A 24,507-nucleotide genomic window follows, 5' to 3' on the forward strand; every position below is an offset into this window, starting at 1 on the left:
CAGATTCTCCTCTGGAGAAGGAGGAGCAATCTCCTCCTGTACCAGTCGGATCTGACTCAACAGTACACAATAAAGGGAGAAAAGTTAAAAATACAATCTTTATTATTAAAAACAATATTTAGTAATTGCACATGGTGATGGCCCAGCCTGTTACAGATTCAGTAGCTAGCCATCACTTAAGTGGAAAGCGTTTGATCTTTGAGTTCATCAGACCAGAATCCAGAAACTAAATTACTGTCAACCCTTTTTCTTCTCAGTTTCTCTCTACTCTACAGTGGTCATAATGCCTAATTTTAAACATTTCTTTGAGAAGACTAACATATATAGTGTATGGAAAGTGCCCTGGCACATCCTAAGTGCTCAATAAACTATAATTAACACTTCTGGTCAACAATAGTATTATTATTGCGCTGGTGACCTAGTGGTAAGAAGCTGCACTGCAATTCCAAAGGCGCACAGTTCAAATCCACTATCAATCACGTTCTTTGCCAAAGTTTCGTATGAAGTCAGTTAGAAAGAACAATTAGAAGGAGAAAAAGAGCTCCCGTGTATTTTAAGTTCCTGTGTCTTGGCACAGTGCCATGATCTTTATCTCAATGGATCACTGAAACAGCTCTCTCAGGAAAAAAAATTTTTTTGTCCCCATTTTACAGTTAGAGAAACTAGGCACTAAAAAGGTAAGAAACTTGGCTACCATGTCACATAAGTGACAGAAGCTGGGTTTGAATACACTTTGCTTCTCTCATTGATTCTGCTTCCAAATGTCCATAGGATTTAAAAATGGATCCATTATCATTTCTCTCTGACCAGTTATGAACAATCAAAGCTAGTCCCACTCTACTAGGCATAGAGTTGAGAAAACAGAGAAGAAATAACCCAAAAAGAGAACAATTAACTTGAGAAGTAATTAGAGGATACCCCTCTAAGTTCTAATCATGATTATTACCTGTAGAAAGAACTGAGCTGTCAGGTGTCAGTCTTTCTCTTACAAGAAAAATGTGTTGGTCTGTGAGAGTGTGTGGAGTGTTATGCTCAGGAAGCAGCTGGAAAGTAAAAGAAACCTTTTTACATTATGATCAGGAGCCCTGACAGTGCAGTGGTACTCAGCTGCCAGTCAAAGGGGCAACACTTTGAACCTATGGGCTTGCTCCTAGGGAGAAAATCTACTTCTGTAAAGATTGTAGTGGAGAAGACCCCATGGGACAATTCTCCTTTGTCACATGAAGTCACAGGAGTTGAAATCTACTTGATGGCATGCAACAAGAAGTTCTCAGTGCTCTACACGTCTTCATGTTGTTGTTGTTGGAGGTGGTGGTGATGGTGGTTTGCTGTCAAGTTGGAACCAACTCACAGCTGACCTATCAGCAGGTTTTCAAAGATTGTAAACCGAATGAGAGAAGATTTCCCATCTTTCCCCCATGGAACAGCTCAGGGATTAGAACCACCTTCCTTAAGTTGGCAGCCCAAATCCTTTAAATCTTCTTCCTCATTCTTCATTTCTTGAACTTTCGTTTGATCAAAGACACAATTGTGAGCATTATCCCTTGAAGTGTGTTTATTGTTGTTGTGATTCCATTATTTGAGATAGGAGCCCTGAGCCCTTTTACACTGGAGGCTCCTTTTCAAAGTTGTATGTCTTAGAGCAGGAATTGTGACAAGTTTAAATAAAGCACTTGCATTGTCGGCACTCAGAACAAATGAAAAGCATGTTATAAGTGAGTCACCTTTATCTTTACCTGCCAATGGAATCCACATTCTTTGTTAGAAGTGCTCAGTATTATCCAAAAAGTTGCATAATTACTGCCATTTATTTGTTGGAAGAAGTTTTGATGGAAAAGTTTGACTAGCAAGAAGTATTCTGTCTCACATAGGAAGTGAGGGAGCTCTACTGATGTAGTCCTTGGGAGCTGCACTGCCGACCCAAAGCCCAAGGGCCTCCCTGATGAAATCCACTGGCAACTCTGAAAGGGAAAGATTGGGACTCTCCTCCCGTTAGATTTACAGCCTTGGAAACCCAGTAGTGGTCAGCTTGGAGTCGGCTCCGATTTGAGAATAGAGAATGAATGTGAATGAGTATTGTAAATTAAGAATACAACTACTCATTAAACATGATACTACCTTCATAGTATCAGAAGGTTTGGAAATCGACTCCTGCCTACTCATATGTAATGTAAGTCACCTTCAGAAGGCTTGCCCTTCTCTCTGTGTATATAGAATCTTCTTTCTGGGTATCTCTAAAAGTAAATGCCAGTAAGGTAAGTTTTCTGCTGGCATTTTTTTGGAAACTATCCTAGTTTCCATTATTAATAATGGATAGTCCGTTATTATCCTAGTCCATTATTCTCATGTTAATCCTTCAGTTTGTTAATAATATTTTTGGGAGAAATTTGTTTATTGGAAATAATTTTAAGATAAAGATGTTCTGAATAAATTGTTTGCAGTATGTACCAGCTCTGGGGGGGGTGGGCAGAACTATGGCTGACCATCCATCTATTTAATTATAATAAATACTTATTACCTTAATTAATTTCCCATTTAAGCATATTTATAAGTCATAATCTTATTATAACATCACAAGATGGAGGAGGAAATGTCCAAATTCACTCTAAGTATTTCATTGTTCCATAATAATGAAAAAGTCCATTTTTAATAGAATTCTGTCTTTATTATTTGAGATTTTTGTTTGGACGATAGAATTGTTGTGGTGTATTGAGTTGTGAAAGAATACATATCTCATCAAAAATATTCAACTTTCATTTCCCCACAGCTAAAAACTATAAAATGTAGATTTATTTCTCTGCCAATTATATTCAACTCTTTTTAAAGCATAGATCCTCTATCAGACTGCACTGTGGATGTTCTCAGATGGGCCTGGATTAGTTGGTTTTATCTTTAGTTTTTATTATTATATATATCATTACTATACACACGCATACAAACATATATTTATGTATGGCAAGGAAAAGTGAGAAACAAATATAGTGGTTTTTCCAGCTATTCTTTTTCAGAATGGCATCAGCATGGCAGTGCCTGATTCTTTAATGGCACATTTGAGGCACTGAATACAAAGAGGAGGCCTAGTGGGTGAAGCTCTGTATAAGAGTTCTGTGCTTTGCTATGGTTGGTCCCTTGAGATCGTAGCTCTGAGGACATACATCGTGGCTAGACAAGGAGATCAGGAGAAATTACTAGCAGAATTCAAGAAGGAAAACAAAGTAGTCTGAATGTATAGTGGCAGTGTTGTGGTGCGGTGCGGGGCAGAACTAACTTTTAATTAGGGATAGAAGTGGCTTTTTTTAAAAAAGCTAGTTAATAAATACATACTTAGCTAAGTGATGCATTAGCATGTTCTTAAAGCTGTCAGCCATGCTGTCGTGATAATTTGAGTTTATTTGATCCCTGTAATTTTACCGTGTGAACTCAACATGAGTACTCTCAGGTAGTCTGGCTATACTGTCCATAGCGGGTAGCACTGCTAATCTGAAAGTAGAGCGTGTTGGGTAGTTTGGACCCACAAACTGTTCCTCAGGAGGAAGATGGACAATCCGTGGAGTTTCACAGCCTCTCAATACCTCAGGAGTGTCAACCTGGAGTCTATTCTGCTTGACCGCAATGACTGAGTGAGTCTGTGGTAAGCATAGATCGTTCCAGGTGGTTAGGCACTCAAGTGCTACCTGAAAAGGTGGTTTGACCCCTCCAGCTGCTGTACTGGACAACTGGGGCTGACTCTGTCCATAAAGGTTACAGTCATTGAGTCCTGGTGGGACAACTCCACCATAACCTGTAAGGTCACTGTGAGTTAGAATCGGCTTGATGGCACTGGACGTTTGTCTACAGTGAAGATAAATAAATAAATAAATAAATACATTTTCTTTTTATGTTCTGCCAGCCGCAGCCAGCCTTCTGCAATGACTGACCTATCTTACATTACCTCCAGCAGTGCATGAGAGTTCTAAGCTCTCGGCATCTTCACCAGTATTTGTTACTTCCTGTACTGTTAGACACTGCTATGGTTGCTGAGGTGCGATGATAGCTCGTTGTTGTTTTGATTTTTATTGCTCTAATTGCTAGTGACTTTTAGTGGTTTTCATTTGTATTGGCCACCTGAATGTCCTCTTTGGTGAAGGGTCTTTTCAGATCTTCTCTCCTATTTGTAGTTGGGTTCTCATTCTTTATCTTATTGAGGTCTGTGTTGTATTACATACCACTGAGTGGGAACTAACTCACAGATGAGCGTGAAACATGTTTTCAGAAGCAGTAAATCACAAGGGAGATTATGCCTTTTTGTACTGCAGAGCAGCTGATGGTTTTGAACTGCTTGCCTTTGGGTTGGCGGTGCAACGGCTTGCCAGTAAGCCACCAGAGCTCCCTTGTTGAGGTGGTGTAATAGTCTACGAATTTTAGTTATGAGTCCCTTACCATAAATATCACTGTCAAATATTTGTGCCCAGTTGGTGGGCTTTCTTTTCATCCTATTGGAGAAGTTTTTATGGTGCACACAAGGATTTGATTTTTAGAAGGCCTGATTCATCTATTGGGGTTTTTTTTGTCTTACACTGATTTATTTACAAAGTTCAAATACATTGTTTTTCACACAAGATCCTTCCCCCCCACCCCAATGAATGTGCAACCCTATGATTAACTCCACCCAGCCCCCCTATCCTCACCCCTCTGCTCACCTATTTTTATCCTCTCCTGGTTGTATTTTTTACTATGTTTGAAAACCTCATCATACCATAGACTAGGGATTCTAAATTTATTCCTTTTTTTTTTTCCTCTGATGATCTTTATAGTTTCTGGTTTTACTCCTAGGACTCTGAGCCACCTTGAGTTGGTTTTTGTGTATGAGATTTGGATCTTGTTTCTGTTTTCTTGAGAGAGATGTCCAGTTTTGTCAATGTCATCTGTTAAAGAGGCTTCTGTTTCTCCACATAGTAGGTTTCGTCTCCTTGTTAAAAATCAGCTGACCGAAGGTAGATAGGTTGATTTCTGGGTTTTCACTTCTGATCTGTTGTTTTATGTGCCTGTCACTGTACCAATACTTGGGTGTTTTGATTACTCTGGCTTTGTAATAGATTTTGAGATCAGGGAGTGTGATGCCTCCTGCTTTTCATTTTTCAGTAGAGCTTTTCTTATTCAGGGTCTCTCTTTCCTTTCCAAATAAAATTGGAAATTGCCTTTTCTATCTCCTTGAAAAATGGCATTGGGAAAAAAATAGACACCACTCTAATGGTAGGAGGAGACTTCAATACACCATTCTTATTGAAAGGTAACTAGAAAGAAACAAAGATGGAGAAGAATTAAACTATGCAATTAACCAACTCGACCTCATAGACCTACAGAATACTCTGCCCAACAAAAGCTCAATTTACATTCTTCTCCAATGCACACGGTACATGCTCCAGAATTGCCCATCTGTTAGGGCACAAAGCAAGTCTTGACAAATTCAAAAGCAGCGAAGTAGTGCAAATCATCTTCTGAGACCACAATGCTATAAAATTGGAAATTAACAACAGGAGGATAAAGGAGAAATCACCGTCCACATGGAAGCTAAGTAGCAGCTTGCTTGATTCCTACTGGGCTGCAGTGGATATTTTTAACGTTATGCAGTTGCTGGGAGGCTGAGGACCACTGACCTTGCGGCACCCTTTTTATTGCACTTGTGTTGATTGATGCTGTTTAACAATCTAGTTTCGATATGTCTTCAGGTAGGAATATTTTACTTTCAAAATATTGATTTCCTTATTAGATTATGTACTTGACTCAAGTAGGAAGCACTGGCATTAGCCTTTTGCCCTGATACTATTTGGACTCCCATACAAATTACTTCCATATGTGGTGGGAACATAGTGTCCCCTACAGTCATTTTGTCATCCTGGTAACCTCAGAGCAAACCTAGACTCCATAATTAGATGTAAGGCCCTCAAGTACATCATTTGGTTCCTATGTCAGAGCACTCTGGGTGGCATATCGATGTCAGGTCTTCCCCTGGGATAAGTTGAGTTTTCATTATGAGCTGATAAAGGGCTAAGGCATTTCATAAAATAAGTCCTACTTCCCTGTTTGGCCTCTGTTGTTACTTTCGTATCCATTACCTGTTTCAGTTTTATTGGTGTTGTGAAATTTAAGGGCTCAGTATTCTATGTTGCTTCTCTCTAGATAAGCAAAAGCCATCATAAGAACAGAGATGTATTTTCAGTGGAAGAGAAAGGGTACTACTTGAAGTTGTATAGATTACTTTGCATAAAACATACGGTTCTGAATTTTTAGAAAGAAATGTGTATGTATCTGTCTTCATACATTAGTGAAGAGCATTTGATACATTTGTTCTTATGTATAGAATTTTATTTCTTAGAAAAATATCCTTGTCCATTCGACCCTGTTTGTGAAACTTGCCACTGTACTTGCTTCTCTTTTGTTCTCCTCGCTTTGTCTTATTTCTTACAAAGACGTGGAAAGGAGTAATTAGAAGGCTGTGCAAATGAACTCCTAGGTCCTTATGAGTTTTTGTTGTAATTGACGGCAATTGATATGAAAGGAAGAACACACGTATTGATGATTTGCTTCATTAACAGGAGACGTTCATGCTGTGCCTTTTTCCTTTTTCTTCCAGCAATGGCTCAGCAACATCAGAAGACCTTTTTTGGAAGCTTGATGCCCTGCAAATGTTTGTCTTTGATCTGCACTGGCCAGAGCAAGAGTTTGCCCACCATTTAGAGCAAAGACTGAAGCTAATGGCCAGTGATATGATAGAGGCCTGTGTCAAAAGGTAGACGTGGATTTTCAAGTTACTGGTTCATGTCTTAGGACCCAGGATCATCACTTTTTTAAAAATTGTTCTTTTATATTGGTTTGCTTACAAAGTTTGTATACACTGCGTTTCATGCTATTCTTCATTTACATTGTGTTCCACACGATCGTTCCCAGTCATTCTGTTTTATAAAATTAATCACCATTGGACTATGCCCACCATTACCTTGTCTTTTCAGGGCCCCATCAGATCTTTCCCATTTCCTTTATCCACCCCCTTCACCCACCAAGGGTAATCACAACACATTGCCACACACTTTTATGCTGAGAAACACATTCTTTTCGATGTATTACTGTCATTTGCGGTAACATGTTAATTGACTATCTGCCCCATCATTGCTGAAAGAAAGGCTTCAATGTGTGTGTGTGTGCGTGCGTGTAAACTTCAGAATTAAATTTTATTTAGCAATCTCACTTAAAATTGGGGCTCTCGAGTCACTGATGAAATGTCCAGAATTGGCCTGATGTCTTTTTCTAGGCCTTCCATTCCTTGCCCTCAGCGCTAGCACCCACACCGTATTATACATTTCTGTTGTGCTTATTATTTCCTCTCTGGGAATACTGTGCTTTGAATTCCCAAAGTAATACCTCCTGAGACATATGGAAAAGCTCTGTTAAATGCTTTATCCTTTCTATCCTGTGTGTGTGCTGTGAAATGGCGTGGCAAACTCAAAATATGATTAGACCACCAGTCGTTCTGGGATTACTCACTGTTTCCTGGTAGAAAACTACCCACAGCCGATGAGTTTCAAGTACCCATTCATAGACTTAACCACTAAGCCAGACATAGGTTCTGAGCCTTTAACTTGTCCAGATTGCTTTCCATTTTTAATAGCAATTATTTTGCTATCTTTTATTTTTGGGTTTATTTTTTTCAAACGCATAATTTCATCTTAGCTGGCCAAGCATTGGTTTTGTTGTTCTTTCCCCCCCCCACCCCCACATTGCCTTGGTTCATGTTATGTCAGAGTACAATATGTGGCAGTATATTTGAGTTCCTGTTCAGATATTGGTTAGAAGACTTGAATACATTCCCAGTCCTAAAATTTAAAGAAAAGTGTTGTCTGTAGGACAAAACTTACTAGCCTAGTCTTTCTCACGCAGAGCTCTTGTGGTTAAGAGTGATGCTGCCAGCTCAATGTCTGCAATTTGAGTCTATCACGTCCCCAAGAGACAATGATGGGTGTCTCCTCCTTACAATTGTTGTTGTTGTTAAGTGCCATGGAGTCCAGGTGAAGGAGAGTCCTCAATGACGCTTAGGCGTCTATCATCCTCTCTCCAGGTTCATAGGGTTTCTGGAGGCAAGCTATTATGGAAGTGGATGCCATTCCTCCTTCCAAGCTTGTTTTAATCAGGAAGCTCCACCCCACTCTCAGTCCGCATTGGGTAGCCAACCATTAACGCATTTGACACATCAGTGTCACAGTGTTCAGTCAGCCTCACAGCAACCACATGTGACCATGGTACGGCAACTTGTACACCAGGGCTATACGACCTAGAGGAATGTCTGAACAAAAACAATGAAAGACAGGTCCGAGGGCTGCGGATTAGTACCGTGGATTACCTACCACCTTTGGCTTGGTAGCATCACTTTCTGTCCACTGGACTAGCTGATCTCTCTCTCTCTCTCTAAATCTTACAATTACAGTCTGAAAATCTGCTGGAGGGTCAGTTACTAGGCAGTTCTGACTGCACAGCACAGAACAACAACAACGTGAGGTTTTCCATTCCATCTGCTCCCTTCCTGTAACAATTAGCTTCCTATAAGTGGAGCTGTGGTCTGAGTGGCTGTGTAAATCTAGGTTTAATATAAAACACTGCAGTCTGGTCTCTCCAGTACAACACCTCAGTAGAAGAGCATCCCGGACTGTTTCTTAGGAGCTCTGTAACCCTGCTCACTCCTCATTTTCATGTCTTAAATTAGCATGTATAGTGTTGTTTTCAGTTTTACAAATCAGGTTGGATACGTGTCAAAGTGTCTTACTCTGTCTTCATATTTTAATCATTAGAACAAGAACAGCATTTGAACTCAAGCTGCAAAAGGCGTGCAAAACCACTGACTTGCGCATTCCTGCCTCAGTGTGCACCATGTTTAACGTGTTAGTTGATGCCAAAAAGCAAAGCACCAAGCTCTGTGCTCTGGATGGAGGGCAGGAGGTAAGTGGCCTGTGCAGTGAGGAAATTCAGTCCCAGTGCCGGGTGAAAGCCAAGGCTCTTTTCAGAAGGCACTCACACGACTGGAAGATTAAGATTAAGACCAAGTTTTCCCACACAAGTGTTTGATCTTTTTGTTCATAGACTAATGAAATGTGTTTATGCCTGTGGGTTTCTTATTTTTCACTTAAGGACTACCTAAACATTTCCAGGTGACCCTGCAATTTTAGGAGAGACCTTTTAACAGCTTAGGTGTTGTGTATTTACATAAAAACTTGCTTTTTTGCATGCAAATTAGGAAGCTGCCTTCTTTGCTTAGACAAATCTACAATAACCAAAGTTTGCATCGTGAAGGCTGATCACAAAAATAGCATGTAAAATACATCATTTACACAAACCTTTTCATTTCTTTTTAAAGATCAGAAATACTCCCCGATCTGAAATACTCAGAAACAAAGCCTAGCTATCCTTTTGAGAAATATCTCATTGCTTTAATATGACACGTATCTGTATATCATAGGCTATATATGTGCATATATATGTCATATGAGGTAACATGTATATCACATATGTATATATGTGCTTGTCTGTGTATGTCTCTAGAAACACAATTTTCATTTACTCAATACTTTGCATTTCTTAAGCGTGGTGATTGGGTGAATGGATGTATTTCTGTTAGATGATTTGTTTAAGATGACATCCTGTTGCTTTCCCCCTCCCCATTATAATTGTTTTTTCATCATTTCTTTGTTCTTCCTTTATGTTTGTGTGTTGTTTTTCATCGTATTTCTCCCCCCATGGCATGATCCAGTATGGTAGTCAGTGGGTAAGTCTCTCTCTCTATTTTTTTTTCTGTAAAAGCACATTATCATATCTTTGAATTATTTTTATTACTATGTTTTTAGTGTTTATCTTGTAAGATTAGTATTGAATAATTTATTCCATTTCTGGTGTTTTGAGCTCTGTGTATGTGTGTGTAAAAGCTAATTTTTCAGACACATCTGTTAAGCTGTAGAATCTACAAGCTAGTCATACATTTCTGGTTAACAATTTATTGGAGTGACATTCACATAACAAAGTAAACCATTTGAAAGTGACCATTTCCGTGACAACATCACCACAATATACATTACATTCATAACGTTGTACAACCACACTGGTGTCCAGCATCAAAAGGTTTCCCTCACACCATAAGAAAACCCTTTATGCTTACTTTTTAAAGATGAACTTCAGTTAAAACCAAATTGATATGCTTTACATTAAACTGAAATCTAAATAATTTAGCTACAGACTGATTATTCCCATTTTCAAGTATCTGTGTCTGTGGAATGTTCTGCTTTCATTAGTCTAGAAACCACCACGCCTGTTATCAACAACTGGATTCCAACTCACAGCAACTCTGAAGGACCAAGTAGGGCCGCACTGTCGGGTTTCCAAGATGGTCCATCTTTATGAAAGAAGACTGCCTCCTTTTTATTCCTTGGAGAACGAGTAGTGGCTTCTAACCACCAACCTTTGCCTTAGCAGCCAGTGTTTTAACCACTGTATCACCAGGGCGCATTCTTCATTAATACCAGAGGAAGTTAGCGTTTGGGACTTCAGAGGGTCTGTAACTTCTATCATGATACCCCTAAATACTTAGACCAGCAAGCCACACTCAAAGTCACTTCTCACCAAAGATATCAAAAACCAATTCGCCTGCTGTCTCCTTGATTCTAACTCTTAGCGACCCCGTGGGACAGAGTGGAGCTGTCCCTTAGACCGTCCTAGACTGTACCTCTTCGTTATACATCCTTCTTCAAAATTGTCGCTGGTGGGTTCAAACCACCAACCTTACCCTTAGCCGGGCAATGCTTAAGCCACTGTGCCATCAGGGTTCCTAAGATGCAAGTCTTCTAGTGATTGGTTTATGTGCCCCTTCCTGGGCATCATGACCCTCAACCTACCCCATACCAGACAGTTCAGAAGCACTGCTCCAGAATCTCAGAGGAAGAAGGCCAAATTAGCAGATTAGATTAGATTAGATTAGATTAGATTTTTTTTTCTTTTCTTAAAGTCATATATAGTGTTGTACTCTGTAGGTAAGTATGTTAAATCATACAATTCTTTCATTTGATGCCAGAAAGACAAACCCAGGGCAGCTTTTTATTCACCTGATCATTCTCCTCCAAGCACAAGGGCTCAGGTGTCCAGAAGTGGACAGTTGTGAATGTTCTCTAGTTATTCATCTGATACACAAATGTTCGCTATTTGAGCACAGTTTCTATTTATGTGCTTTCATGTATGTGTGCCTCTTCTTTGAGCAATTCACGGAAATGTGTGTATTCCTAATAGCACAGCATACAACAGTAAAAATATATCAAGCATCTAGCTGGTATGTAAGTGCTGTAGAATGTTTAGTAATTACCAATCCCTGATCACTTAAGATGTGATTTATTATTTCTAATTACCTGACCGAGTAGGCAGCTGCCTTTGCGACTGCCAAAGGTGTCTGCTTATTTCTTCAGAGTTTTGTCTGTTCAAGAATACTATCTTAGAGCCCTTCCATTTTTCATCTGGTTTAGAGAATCATCTCGCCTCTCTCCACTGAGTTTCTCCATTTTAATATACACTTTGGTACCTGACACACAATAGACACTTGGTAAATATTTGAATGAATGCCTGAATGATTCATTGTCACTGCTTTAAAAAAAAAAAATCTTCCCTGGTAAGAAGCAGCTCACTGTAGGACTTACAAAGAGAAGCAGCCGCACACACAAATGACAAAACACTGTTGCATTTTCAAATGATTTCTTTGCATTAATGGGCGGATGGTTTTGAAGGGTAATCTGCTACTGTTCATTATGTCTGCACCTGTACCTTCTCACTAGAGGCAATTAGTTCCTCACAACTTTCACACAATTAATAGAGTTCAAAATGTGCAGGTGTAAAACCCATTAGCAACCTTGGAAAAAAAGCGGTAAACAAGAAATGCAATGCAAAAGGAGTGCATACGATTTTGGGGGTGTTTTTTTTTTACCCTCTCTAGTATTTTCATGAAATTCCCTATCCTTTTCCTTTCTATCTATGGGAGGAGTGAATTTTGGAATTGTTTTAAATTAGCGACTATACACATATGAATGTGTGCACTCCCGTTTCTAGAAAACAAATCTCTAGGAAATAAATCTGTTGAAAACTGAGTTACCAGATCATTTTGGAACCATGGGAATTACATGCTGAAGAGTTCAACTTAGCACTTTTTTTCTTCTTCTAAATGATAAAGAAATGACTTTTTAGAAATCTGCACTGAAGTGGTTGCCATCATTGCCATCAGTGGGGTAAAGCCTCTATGCGTCCCGTCCCCACAGCAGCTCGGCGCCGTCTGGCTTCCTGACTTAGAATTCTATAGTGAGTTGTGGTACTGGATCCTGCCAGCGTGCTGCAGCCCAGAGCAGGGTTTAATGAGGTGATTAGTGACTGAACAGTCTGCTCCGGTGACAGCTGTGTGTAATGAGTCAGCAATCCCAGGCCAGTCCCTTGGGGACAGAGGTTGAGATCACAGAACCACCGTGTTTAGGATCTGCATTCGCCGCCACAAGCCGAGAAGCAAGAGGCTGTCTGGGCCCTCGGTGTTCATCTGTCTGCAGGCAAAGCCACTCTATCCGTCTCCATCCACTGAGGATGTAAACCCATTAATGGAGCAGCTCAGGGGCCCCCACTTGTGTGGGATTTGTTCTCAATTAAAGGAAAATACCTCCGTTTCCAGAACTAACAATCTAATACCTTGATAATATGTCCCAGGAGAAGGACCAAAAATCTCTTCAGAATGTGATTATACTGGTATTCTCTGAGTCTTCATTTCTTTTGTGTTTATTTGGGAACCAAAACCAAAACAAAATCCGCTGGAGGCCGTAGCGGCTAAGGACTTGTACTAACAACCCAACACCCCACCCCCACCCCATTTTAATCCTTTAGCTGAATTCAAGAGAAAGATGCACATTTGCCTCACATATGAAATACAGCCTCTGAAAACACACACTGGAGAATCAGCTACGTTGTTGTTACTGTTGCATACCATTGAGTTAGAACTAACCAATAGCTGACCCTCTGATGGGAGGCAGTTAATCATATGGGAGGAGATGGCCCATCCTTCTCTTTTGAAACAGCTAGTGGATTCGAACCACAAGCCTTTGGGATTGAAGCTCAGCTTCTTGCCACTAGACCATTGGTGCACCCTTCTAACTAGACAGTTCATAACAATAACTGGCATTAAGTCCCCTCTTGGCAACCCTCCATCTGGTTTCTGAGGCTATAAAGCTTAATGGGAACAGACTGCCTCATTTTTTCCCCCACAGTGCAGCAGAGGGACCCGTTCCCCTGACCTTCATGTTAGCAGCTCAGCACATAACCCACTACACCATCAGGATTCCTCAGCTTGAGAACCATCAAACGACATGATGGTATTTCTTCAGGGGCAGTGAGTCAGTATGGTAGGGCATCGGACATGTGTCTGGGACCTAAGTCCCCTGACTTTCTGAGGTGAGGCTGAGTCTCTTCAATATATGACTTAGGAGCAAGGTACACAGGGTCCGTGGTAAAGGGAAGATCTGGAAAAACTGGACTAAGAATGAACTAGAACCTACTCCCATCTTAGTATATGCAATTTTTCACCCAATCTGAAGCCATTCTGATAAGAATAGCTTTTTACTGGCAGGAACAAAATTAAGAAACGACTGACTGGACAGAATTATGCTGAATTGAACTTAGTCCCACAAGGACAAATATTGTATAAAACTCTTACTGTAGAACTAGTATAAGGATCCAAGGGGGTGGGGGAAGCAGAGGGATGAAGATGTCTGGGGAGCAGAAAATTAATCATGGGGCTGTTCAGTTTGATGAACGGAGGAGTGAGGGGAATTGGAAGAGTCTGTTCTGGAAAACAATGTATTTGAATTTTGGAAATAAACTAGTATAATAAATAAAGAGTGGGAGGAGAGAGGACAGGATTTGTGAGATCCATCTTCCATGAAATAAACTCTCTTTTAAAATTTTTTTTAAAGTGTAAAAAGAAAAAAAATTATAAAAAGTAAAAAAAAAATAATAACAAATGCAGGCTGTTAATCAATGTTGTGGAAAAGTCTGTTGACTTTTTCTTGCCCTCATTAACGCATTGCCGAGTCCTGCTTATCCTCCAGCAGGTTTTCAGGGGCTGTAAATCTCACAGAAGATTGCCCGTCTTTCTCCCACAAAGCACTGGTAGATTCAAACCACTCACTTTTGTATTGGCAGCACCACTGCCTACCCACTAGGCCACCCGAGCTCTCTTCTTGCTGTGTGCAGTCAAGCTGGCACTCACCCATAGCTGACTCCCCCTGCAGGTTTTCAGAGGCAGAAGTCTCCCAGGAGGAGAGTGTCCTTTTCCTGTAGAACAGCTGGTGGATTAAAACCACAAGCCTTTAGGATTGCTGTCTGCCTATTGTATGGCATCTCCCGGTAGCCCTCCAGCAAGCTCAGGTACAGACTCCTGGCTCTGGCTCCATGGGGCATCCGAGACAGCTCTGTCCCACATTGGTGTCTGGTTGCCGGCAGCTGTTGCTCTCACATTGATCCCTGTCTGACTGACACAGGAATCTCTGGCACAGAAAGGTGTCGGCCGCATTCTCTGTGGTCCTTCTAACGGTGAGATTCCTGGCTTTGGCCTAATGCAAATAGCTATGGACATATGTTCCTTATTAGATTTTTCTGGGGGGGAGTTATTATCTTGGAGGTTTTTTTTGGGGGAGGGAGTTCTTTTAATCTAATTTTATACATTAAATGTTTGTTGAAACTTATATGGATCCCCTAATCAATAAATTTTCCCCACCTAACTTTGAGATTAGATAGATAGATAGATAGATAGATAGATAGATAGATAGATAGATATTATTCTCTTTACAGAATGTTGTTGTTGTTGTGTACCATGCAGTTGGAAACAACTCATAGCTGATCCACCATCAGGTTTTCAGAGACAGTTAATCACGTTGTAGGAGATTGCCCCCCTTTCTCCCATGGAGGACTGGTGGTTTTGAACCACACCCCTTTGAGTTGACAGCACAGTTCCTTACCACCAGGCCACCGGAGCTCCCATAAACAATCTAACTCCTCAGGGCGCCTGCCACTCTCACCCACAGTTCTCCCAGGCCAGCTCTGTGTGTTGTGCGGCCAGAGCCAAGTCTGGACTTTCTAGGGAATTTTAATGATAGTGTGAGTCAGCGCTAAACAGATACATTTTCAATAACAAAATCCCCTTTTCTAAAAACCCAGTGATGATCCTAGTGTTTGGTTTCTCCTTGGGTGATACACCCTTCTTTGTTTCTTCCTTTTTAGACCTTTTGGTATTTGCCTGGACCTGTTCCTTCTCTCCTTCAGATTCTCGCCTTCCTTCCTTCCTCTGTTGCAGATTCTTTGTTAACGAGGACAGTGGTCCTCGGATTGTGTCTTACAGGAGAGTTTGACAGTTTCTAGGTTCACTGACTTTCTCTGCCTTTCTTTCAAAGTCTTCTAAAGTACCTCTTTGCAAGCTTGTCAGTTGATTTTTAAAATTGCCTGACTCCAACCTTAGACATTTGCTGTATAGGACTCAGAATTGTTTTCTCTCCTGTAGCCTACTAATTACAATATCTGTATCCTTCTTGTCTTGAGATAGAAGACAAATGGAGATAAATATTAAAGTGAAGTACAGTTAAGAATGTGGAGGTCTGGGGGCCTGAGCCACCGTAGGTCTTGGGTACCTTTCAGCGTAAGGAGGTGAGAAGTTTGAACCCTCACTCCCAGTAACCCTTCCTGAAGAGCAGCCTCAGTCTGGTTTGAGTCTGGAGTGAGAGGGGTATGAAAAGAGCTTGCAGGCTTGAAGGCCACCACTGCTTCATTTGCATAAGCCCCTGAACCACCCAGAGAGCAGCGCTGCTTCCAGCCAGGAGCCCAGGACTTTTCAAGGTTTCCAGAATTCATCTGGGGGAGTCTTTGCCCAGAAGAGTGGCCTAGACCCCAAATTATTGGGTGGCCCTGCAGTCATGTTTCTGTTGGGGATTTTGCCTGGCTCAGAAAGTGACTCCACATTTGGGGGTCACTGGACGGCGAGAGGGATCAGAACCTCAGCTGGCAGCCAGCAAGTTCACGTTCCTTCCCTCCTGGGTCCGTTTTATCCCCACTTTTCCATTTCTGCACATTACTGCAAGAGCATCTGTCACTGTAGCACGAGAAACGCACCTCTGTGTGTCCATATCATTTGTCCCTGGGGGAGATGGGGGGACCAGTTTGGGAGTTGGTAAGGCTTATGTAGATGACACAACCCTGCTTGCTGAAACTGAGGAGGACCTGACACATTTGCTGCAGAATGTCAAGGACTGCAGCCTTCAATGTGAATTGAAGCTCAACATCAAAAAAACAAAGATTCTCACCACTGGACCAATTGGCACCATCAATATGGATGGTGAAGAGATTGAGACAGATAACAGTTTTTGTTTACTTGGTTCCACAGTCAACACTCTTGGTAACAGCAGCCAGGAAATCAGGAGACAAATTGCATTGGGGAAGTCAGATGTGAGGAACCTCTCAAGAGTACTGAAGAGCAACGACTTCAGGCTGGAGACTAAGGTGCACCTGATCCAGGCTATAGTCTTCACAATTACGTGCTATGCATCGGAGAGTTGGACAGTAAATAGGGATGATAGAAAGAATTGTTGCCTTTGAGCTGTGGTGCTGGAGAAGAGTGTTGAATATACCATGGATGTTAAGAGAACAAACAGGTTTGTCCTGGAGAGGGTGAAGCTGGAGTGCTCCTTGGAGTCAAGGATTCTGAAGCTTCATCTAACATACTTTGGGCATGTTGCAAGGAGGGACAGGTCCTTGAAGAGGGACATCATGTTTGGGACAATGGAGGGAAGGTGCAGGAGAGGAAGACCCTCAATGAGATGGATCAATTCTGTGAGTGGAGTGGTGGGAATGAGTGTGTTTGAGACAGCGAGGTTGACACAGGATAGAACGGCGTTTAGGGCTCTTGTACATAGTGTCACTATGAGTCGCAAGCAACTCGATGGCACATAACAACAACAACAACAAGGCTTAAGGTGAGAGATAGGTGTCCAGAAAAGTCCACATTTCATGTATGTTATTCATATGTTATTGTAGACCACTGGCCATTCCCCACACCAGCTCAGAGACAAAAAGGAAACAACTTCATTTGCTCCAAAATGCTGCTTCGCTTGCTTTATTATGATGTTTGCAGGTGTATGATAGCCACTCACCACCGTCAAAGTCTGGGGTGAGGGTGGGGGATCACTCCTGTTGGTTCCACAGCAGCCCCAAGATGTTTTGTTCTGTGTGGAAACTTTGAGACATGTTTTTCAGAAGGGAAAGAAAAAAAGAGCTTTCAAAAACTTGCATCTTAGGAACCCATTCAACCAGCAGCTGTTAAGTTGGTCTAATGTTTATACTGACCTGAGTACTTTCCCTCCAAGCATTATGTTAGCTGTTCTAGGAAGCCTTGAACCATCAAGATAGGGTTAGTCTTTACAAGTCACATTTTCTGTGAAGTGCTATTGGGGACAATCTGCAGTCAGATAAATGCTTCTAAAGGAAGAATCCCTGTTTAAATGGATAAGTTTCCACACAGTGCAGAAGCCCGAGCTCCTGCTAATTTAAGAATGGAATGCTCTAATATTCTCTAAAGAAAGAAGAATAAAGAAAACACCACAAAAGTCTTTCGGGTTTATTTTAAATACACCTTTTTAATATATCTATATTTCTTTAAAGGCATCTTTTTCATAAGGAAGCAGGATAAAACTATGGCGTGAGTGCCGTTTCATTATACCTTTTATGGCCTATTAATTTGTTACTATCTATTCACCTTTGTTGATGAAATTTTAATTTTGCCCTTGTTTGAGCATATTGTAAGAATTGTATAAACTGCTGCTCCCAGTGCCGGCAAAAAGGTCCTTGTGGAATGAACAATTGGGAGCTCATTTTATTTCTAAAGCCCATTTTAAATAACTTATGAATGAGAGTTGTCAGACATGAACTGTTGTATTAATTAAATCTCTTTCTAGTCTTTTTGCTTCTCCAGTGAAACCAACCCTTTAGAAAAATACATGGCCACCTTAATTATAGAGGAGGAGACAAAAAGTATCCTTCACATTCCTCTGCCTGAATGAGAATAAGAACTCAATTCATCTCAACAATAACCCATTAGCTGCTTAACTCAGCAGCGCACATGGGGACATGTTCAAGCCGCAATGTAAGGAGTGCTGATTGGGTGGATCACTTTCAAGGTTTTGCTTTTCTCGTCTTGACAATGATCATTTTAAGTAATTCTGATATTTGTCATAACCAGTAACAGTAACACATTTATGGTTAAGGACAAAAGGTTTGTGTGCACATCAACTAATACATCCTTGTCCTTTGCTCCCTAGCAACAGTACCATTCAAAAATAGACGACTTGATTGACAACACAGTGAAAGAAATCATTTCCCTGCTCGTTTCAAAGGTAACGTATCATGTGTTCACCTTTTGAAATAAAATTTAAAATCCTTTTCCCTTAAGAAGTTAGAAATCGCTCACATATACTAATAGCTACTTTAGAAGTTATTTCTAAAAGAAATGCAAGAAAATACCCAATTTTAAGAAAAGCTGTGAGCAAAATAAGCATGCTAACATTTCTGCTCTTTTATGTGGAATAGCGGCAGTGCTTGCATCTCTTACCACTTAAAGACAAGTGGATCTTCAATGCTGATCACTAGTTCACAGTCATGTCCTCTTACCACTAGTTTTAACGCCAAAGTTGATTCAAGTGGCTACCACACCTGGTTGGGATGACCACTGTGTCTGTAGGCTTAGTGTTGGCCTCATGGGCAAATAATGCTGGCAAGGCAAGATCTGAGGTCCCCTACTCCTAAGTCCACACCACAATTTCCTGTTTATTGCTTGAAATAAATTTGACTGAAGGTATGATCTATAAAGTTTTAAGTGTATGTAACATTTGAGAGATGTTAGCAGACAAATTGCACTTGCTAATGGGTAGCTCTATCCTGTGCCAATCGCACTGCCTCTGACACACCCATCCTGATTACCCCAGTCACTGAATCAATCCACCTCATAGAGGGTCTTCCCCTTCTGCACCATCCTTCCACTTTCCCAAGCATGATGTCCCTCTCCAAGGATGTCTCCCTCCTTACAACATGTCCACAGTATGTCAGATGAAGCAGGGTTTAGGGCTGTTGTACATAGGGTCGCTATGAGTCGCAAGCGACGCAATGGCTCATAACAACAACAATAACAACAATGGGTAGCACTTGATATCAGGGCCATAAGGAAGGAGAGCCAGCAGCCAAGAGCAGTGGGCGCTTACAGTAGGTGGAGAGAGGGTATGGATGGCATACAGGCGGGACTTGCATGATGAGAAGAGGCATCACTTGTTTCCATAAGGCTTGATTCCAGAACCCAAATCCGGGATTCATGAAACAATTGGAAGGCTGTACACAGCAAAAGAGAAGCCACCCAAGTTTGATAAAATAGACAAACAAAATAGATGGTGGTAACTCATTCATAAGTTAAGGGTATAAAGTTAAATTACAATAATGGTTCATTTTGTCTAGCAAGTTAGTCATAACACTTTTAGGCTAACATTTTTGATAAGGTGAGTTTGAGCATAACTCTTTCATATGCGAATATAAATTATTGCCTTGGAAATGTATCAAGTACCTTATCATTGTTTTTGCCATTTTCCTTATGTTGCATAGAAAAACAAAAAATGTGAGGATGGATGAATGGACTGTTGTTGTGATAGGTAGGTAGGTAGATACATACATACATATATACATAGTCTTATTATAATAATTATAACTTTAAGTAAGTTTACTCTCTGTAGGAAAGAAATAGTAAACTAAATTCTTGCACCTTTGTATTTTAAAGTGATGCTTTAGAAAATTATTAATGGTATATGAAGTTTTATAATGTGACGTTAAGTTTAAAAAGTTGAGAAAAGTGGCAGTTTTCAGATGTCTGTTGTGATGTGAATGTACATGACATGGAGAAAAGAAACAGACAAGTCACTTTCATAGAGTAGACACTCTATAGAACTGCCCTCTGTGGTTCCCAGTCTTCACAGAAGCTGTCTGCCTCATCTTCCTCCCACAAAGCAGCGGGGGTGTTTGAATTGCCGACCTTTCAGTTAGCAGCCAAACACACAAAAATACTCAATGATGGCATTATAGATGCTTTCTGGCTTCTTTATTTGATTGTCTTTTGCACTCTTCCGATTCTGTGATAGCAGCCTCTGGAGTGGAAGACAACCACAAAGAATGCTGTCTAGCAAAGTAACCTCTTACCAGCGTGTTCTCTGCTCTCCATCACCATCCAGAATAACCACAGATACACATAGACACAGACAACTCACAGACACAAGGGAGCTCTGGTGGCTCAATGGTAAGGAATTGCACTGCCAACCCAAAGGAACACAGTTAGAATCCACCGGCTGCTTCTTTGGAGCAGTTTACTGCTTCTGAAAGGTCGCTGGAGGGTCAGCTGTGAGTTGGTTCCAGCTCTACTGCCCTCAACAATAACAACACAAGCACAGGGAAGGGAAAAGAGAGTAAGAAAAATATCCAGAAAGAGGGCAAGAGCTAAGCCACAGGGGGGTATCGAGCAGTGCAGGCTGTCCCTCCAAGGAGCCCAGCCCACCAGCTTGCCACACAACAAGTGAGCCCATACTTGTGAAAGCCCAGAACCACCTCTGTCAGACGCCACCAGCGTGATCCGTCAGTGGAAGTTGCCTCTGGTGAGAAGTTTCCTGATGGTTGTCCCTGAATTGCTTGCTAGCACACAGTTGATAAAAGGTTAATTGGGCAACAAGGTAAAAAGTCCACCTGGTTTTCAGGGAGGCGGGAGGATGCAGATGAGATAGACAGTGCTACACATGATCTCTGCACTCAGTGCTGTCAAAGCAAGAGAGTGAATGTTTGCCGTATATCAAATGTGTCTGACTAATTGGGAGAAAATGTAATGTCTGAAGTAAGTAAGGGGAAAAAACTGATCTGGAGATGAGTGCCACCCAAGCGAGCTTTCAGAAATGATAAACAATTGTCATCTTGTCCGGTCTTGTACTGCTCCCCGCACCAAGTGCCTGTGGAGGGCATGGATGAAGGTCAGTACACTCGGGGAACTGAATTTTAAATTTCATTTCGATAGACCCATGTAACTAGTGTCTATTATATTAAGAATGCATGCTTAGACATCATTTTTTTTTCTCTTCAAGCCGTTTGTCCTGCCATCAAATGTTACTTATTAATATCTTCTCATTCTGTGATGGAAAAATATAAACTAAGTTCTTTTTTACAGTCTCAACTAATCCTCTTACCCTTCTATAAGCCGTGACAATAAAAGGTGATTTCCACTGATTAAAACAGCTCCCTGGGTGCTCGCTGGGAGCGATACCAGAGCTCCCTCTCAGAAGGCAGTAGACAGGAGTATAGAGCAAATCTGAAATAAGATAACCGGGTTTATCAGTAACGAGTTGCACTGCCAACCCAAAGGAATGCAGTTTGAATCTACCAGTTGCTCTGTGGGAGGAAGACAGGCAGTCTCTCCGCCCCCCCCCCCTTGTGATTAACTGCCTGTAAAAATCACTGGAGGGTCCACTATGAGTCAGCACCAACTCAATGGCATGCAACAAAAACTAGCATCTAGTTTGTCCCAACTCATAGAAAGTCTCCCAAGGAGACTTTCTGTCTTTATCTCAACAAGAGACCTGAACGGCTAACTTTGCTTGGTTCACAGCCCAATATGCTTTGTGCTGTACCCTCCAGGCGCCCAATAACGTGAAATGCTGTTGTTGTTAAGTGCCTTCAGATCTGCTCCAACTCATGGCAGCCCTGAGTACAACACGGCATCTCCTTTGCCTTTCCTGTGTCGTCCTTAAAATTTCCACTGTGCTCAAGTGCAGGCTGCCAGCCCGTGTGTCTGTCTGTCTTGTTGAAGGTTTTCCTCTCCTTCAACAACCCAACGACCCTCCACTTTTTCAAGCATAATGTCCTTTTCCAGCGCCCAGTCCCTCCTGACAGTATGGCCAAAGTGCCATGAATTCTCTTCATCCTAGACTCCGAAGAGCACGTCTGCTTCCTTTCTTCCCTTGGCAAAGCACGGCGTGCTCACGGCTCTTTACCGGCACCGCAATTCCAAGACCAGTCCTGCTTCGCTCTTCTTTAATCACTGCCCAACTTTCAGATGCTTTGAAAAGAACTGAAAACACCAGGCTCTCTATCAGGCACGCTTTATTCTTTAAACTTAGATCTTTGTTCTTTAGAACTTTAAAGAGGGCCTTGGCAGCAGATTTTCCCAATGCAACACGCCTTCTTTTTTTAATTGGTTTGCATACGAGATTCATTCACATATGTTGTTTTATTCATGTGTGTTGTGCTTCATACATTCCTTCATTCACATTGTGTTTCATGCAATCATTTATATACATTGTGTTTTATAAAATCAATCACCAAAGATCTATGGCTTCTATTACCCTGTCTTTTGAAGTCCAAACTGACTCTTTCCGACTCTTTCCCATTCCAACACACACACACACACACACACGCACACACACACACACACACACACACCCTGCCCACTGAACTCAGCTATTTGATTTTTTAGCGGCTGTTTCCATTGGTCTTGATTGTGGAACCAACTAAACTGAAATCATTGATATCAGTCTTTTCTCCATTTATGACTGTGCTACCTGTTGGTCCAGTTTTGAAGATTTTGGTTCCCTGTATGTTGGGGTGTAATCAAAACTGTAGTCTCGGATCTTAAGTAAGTTCTTTAAGTCCTCATCATTTTCCACAAGCAATGCTGGTGTCATCTTCGTAATGTAGATTGGTGATGAGTCTTCCTCCAGTTCTGATGTCAAATTCTTCATATGGTCCAACTTTTTGCACAACATACGGAATGAATAAATCTGGAGAAATTATAAAGGCCTGACACACACTTTTTCCTGATTTCAGACCCTGCTGTATTCCCTTGCTTTATTCTAACAACTGTTCTTCAGTCTACGTACAGGTTTCGCATGAGTGCCGTTAAGTCTGTGAAATTCCCACTCTTAAATATTACGTATAATTTATTATAATCCTCACAGTTGAAAATCTTTATGTAGTCAATAAAATGTAAGTAGACATCTTTCTGATATTTTCTCTTTCAGCCAGTACCCACCAATATCACATCCACCCAAATCATCAATGATATCCTTCATTCCAGGACCTCTTCTGAGTCCAGTTTAGATTTCTGGAAGTGCTCTGTGGATGTACTGCTTCTGCTGTTTTGTTGTGTTTTGTTTATAATCTTCAGTAAGATGTTACTTGTGTGTGATATTAAGGATGTTCAGTCTTTCACGTTCAGTACATCAAATCTGTTCATGAGATCATATTTAAATTCAAGTGAGATAAAGTCAAGGTCATATTTGGGCTCTTGTGGACTTGTTTTCATGTTCCTCAGTTTGAACTTGCACATGAATGATTAGTGATCTGTTCTGTAGTCAGTTGCTGACCTTATTCAGACTGCCCATATTGAACTTCTCTGCCGACTTACCTGTAATCTGTTTGATTCCTAGGTATTCCATCAAATGAGGTCAGTGTGTATAGTCTGATTATATTTTTTTTCATTGATTATAAAAACTTCTACCATGCAATCTCTGGCCTCTTTCCTGTCACCAAGCCCCTAGTTTACAAATACCAGTCCTCCTTTGTGTCATCGTTTGCATCCTAGTCTCCAGTTATTATTACACATCTTGGTTGTGTGGTGGCTCATTTTCAGACTGTAGAAATCAGTTTGATGTGTTTTTAGGTGCTGTCGAGTTGAGTATGACTCCTGGCAACCCTAAGAACTACAGATCTGAACCCTGTCCTGCCTGTGCCACCGTCATCATCTCTGACCCACTAGAGCCCATTGCAGCACTGTGTCGGTCCACCTGACTGAAGATCTTTCTCTCTTTCGCTGACTCTCCAGGCTTTTAAACATGATGCCCCTCTCCGTGAAATAGCCTCTCCTAGCAACATGCCCAAAGTACGTGAGACAAAGCTTTATGATCTTTGCCTCAAGGAGCAATCTGGCTTCACTTTCTCCAAGATATAGCTATCTATTTTTTTTTTGGCTGTCCATGGGATATTTAGTACCTTTTTTCCCACACCACAGTCCAAAAGCATCAGTTCTAATGTCATCATTATTCATTGTTCAGCTCGCAGATGCCAGTTAGAATTTTCAATTTCTTCTTCGTTAGCTTTAGTGATTGGTATGTATATTTGAATAAAAATCACATTAGCATGTCTTCTTGTGTGTATATGGATAATAACCTATTACTGACAGCGTTGAACTTCAGAATAGATCTTAAAATATTCTTTTTGATGGCACATTTTTTATGAATGTAACACCATTCTTCTTCAGTTTTTCATCTCAGCATGACAGATCATATGATTTTCTCATTCAAAAGGGCCAATATCAGTCCATTTTCTCTACTAATGTCTAAGGCTTTTAAATACCTTCCATTT

The 24,507-nt window shown here is 41.0% G+C and overlaps 1 protein-coding gene across 2 annotated transcripts in view; it reads left to right on the top strand.

Annotated features, from left to right (window-relative positions):
* The window catches only part of CADPS2 (Ca++-dependent secretion activator 2), a 637,557-nt gene that overhangs the window by 551,450 nt on the left and 61,600 nt on the right, over positions 1-24,507 (top strand). The window contains exons 20-23 of one of the 2 annotated variants that reach the window (XM_006901794.1): positions 6,614-6,769; positions 8,820-8,967; positions 9,776-9,790; positions 18,393-18,467. In XM_006901794.1, coding sequence (XP_006901856.1) covers positions 6,614-6,769; positions 8,820-8,967; positions 9,776-9,790; positions 18,393-18,467 — 394 coding nt within the window. The remainder of the gene's footprint in view (positions 1-6,613; positions 6,770-8,819; positions 8,968-9,775; positions 9,791-18,392; positions 18,468-24,507) is intronic. The other variant, XM_006901793.1, reaches the window with a different exon arrangement.

This window comes from Elephantulus edwardii, unplaced genomic scaffold (genome assembly GCF_000299155.1).
Source record: "Elephantulus edwardii isolate Elephantulus edwardi_28Jun2011 unplaced genomic scaffold, EleEdw1.0 scaffold00345, whole genome shotgun sequence".
NCBI classification, from domain to species: domain Eukaryota; kingdom Metazoa; phylum Chordata; class Mammalia; order Macroscelidea; family Macroscelididae; genus Elephantulus; species Elephantulus edwardii.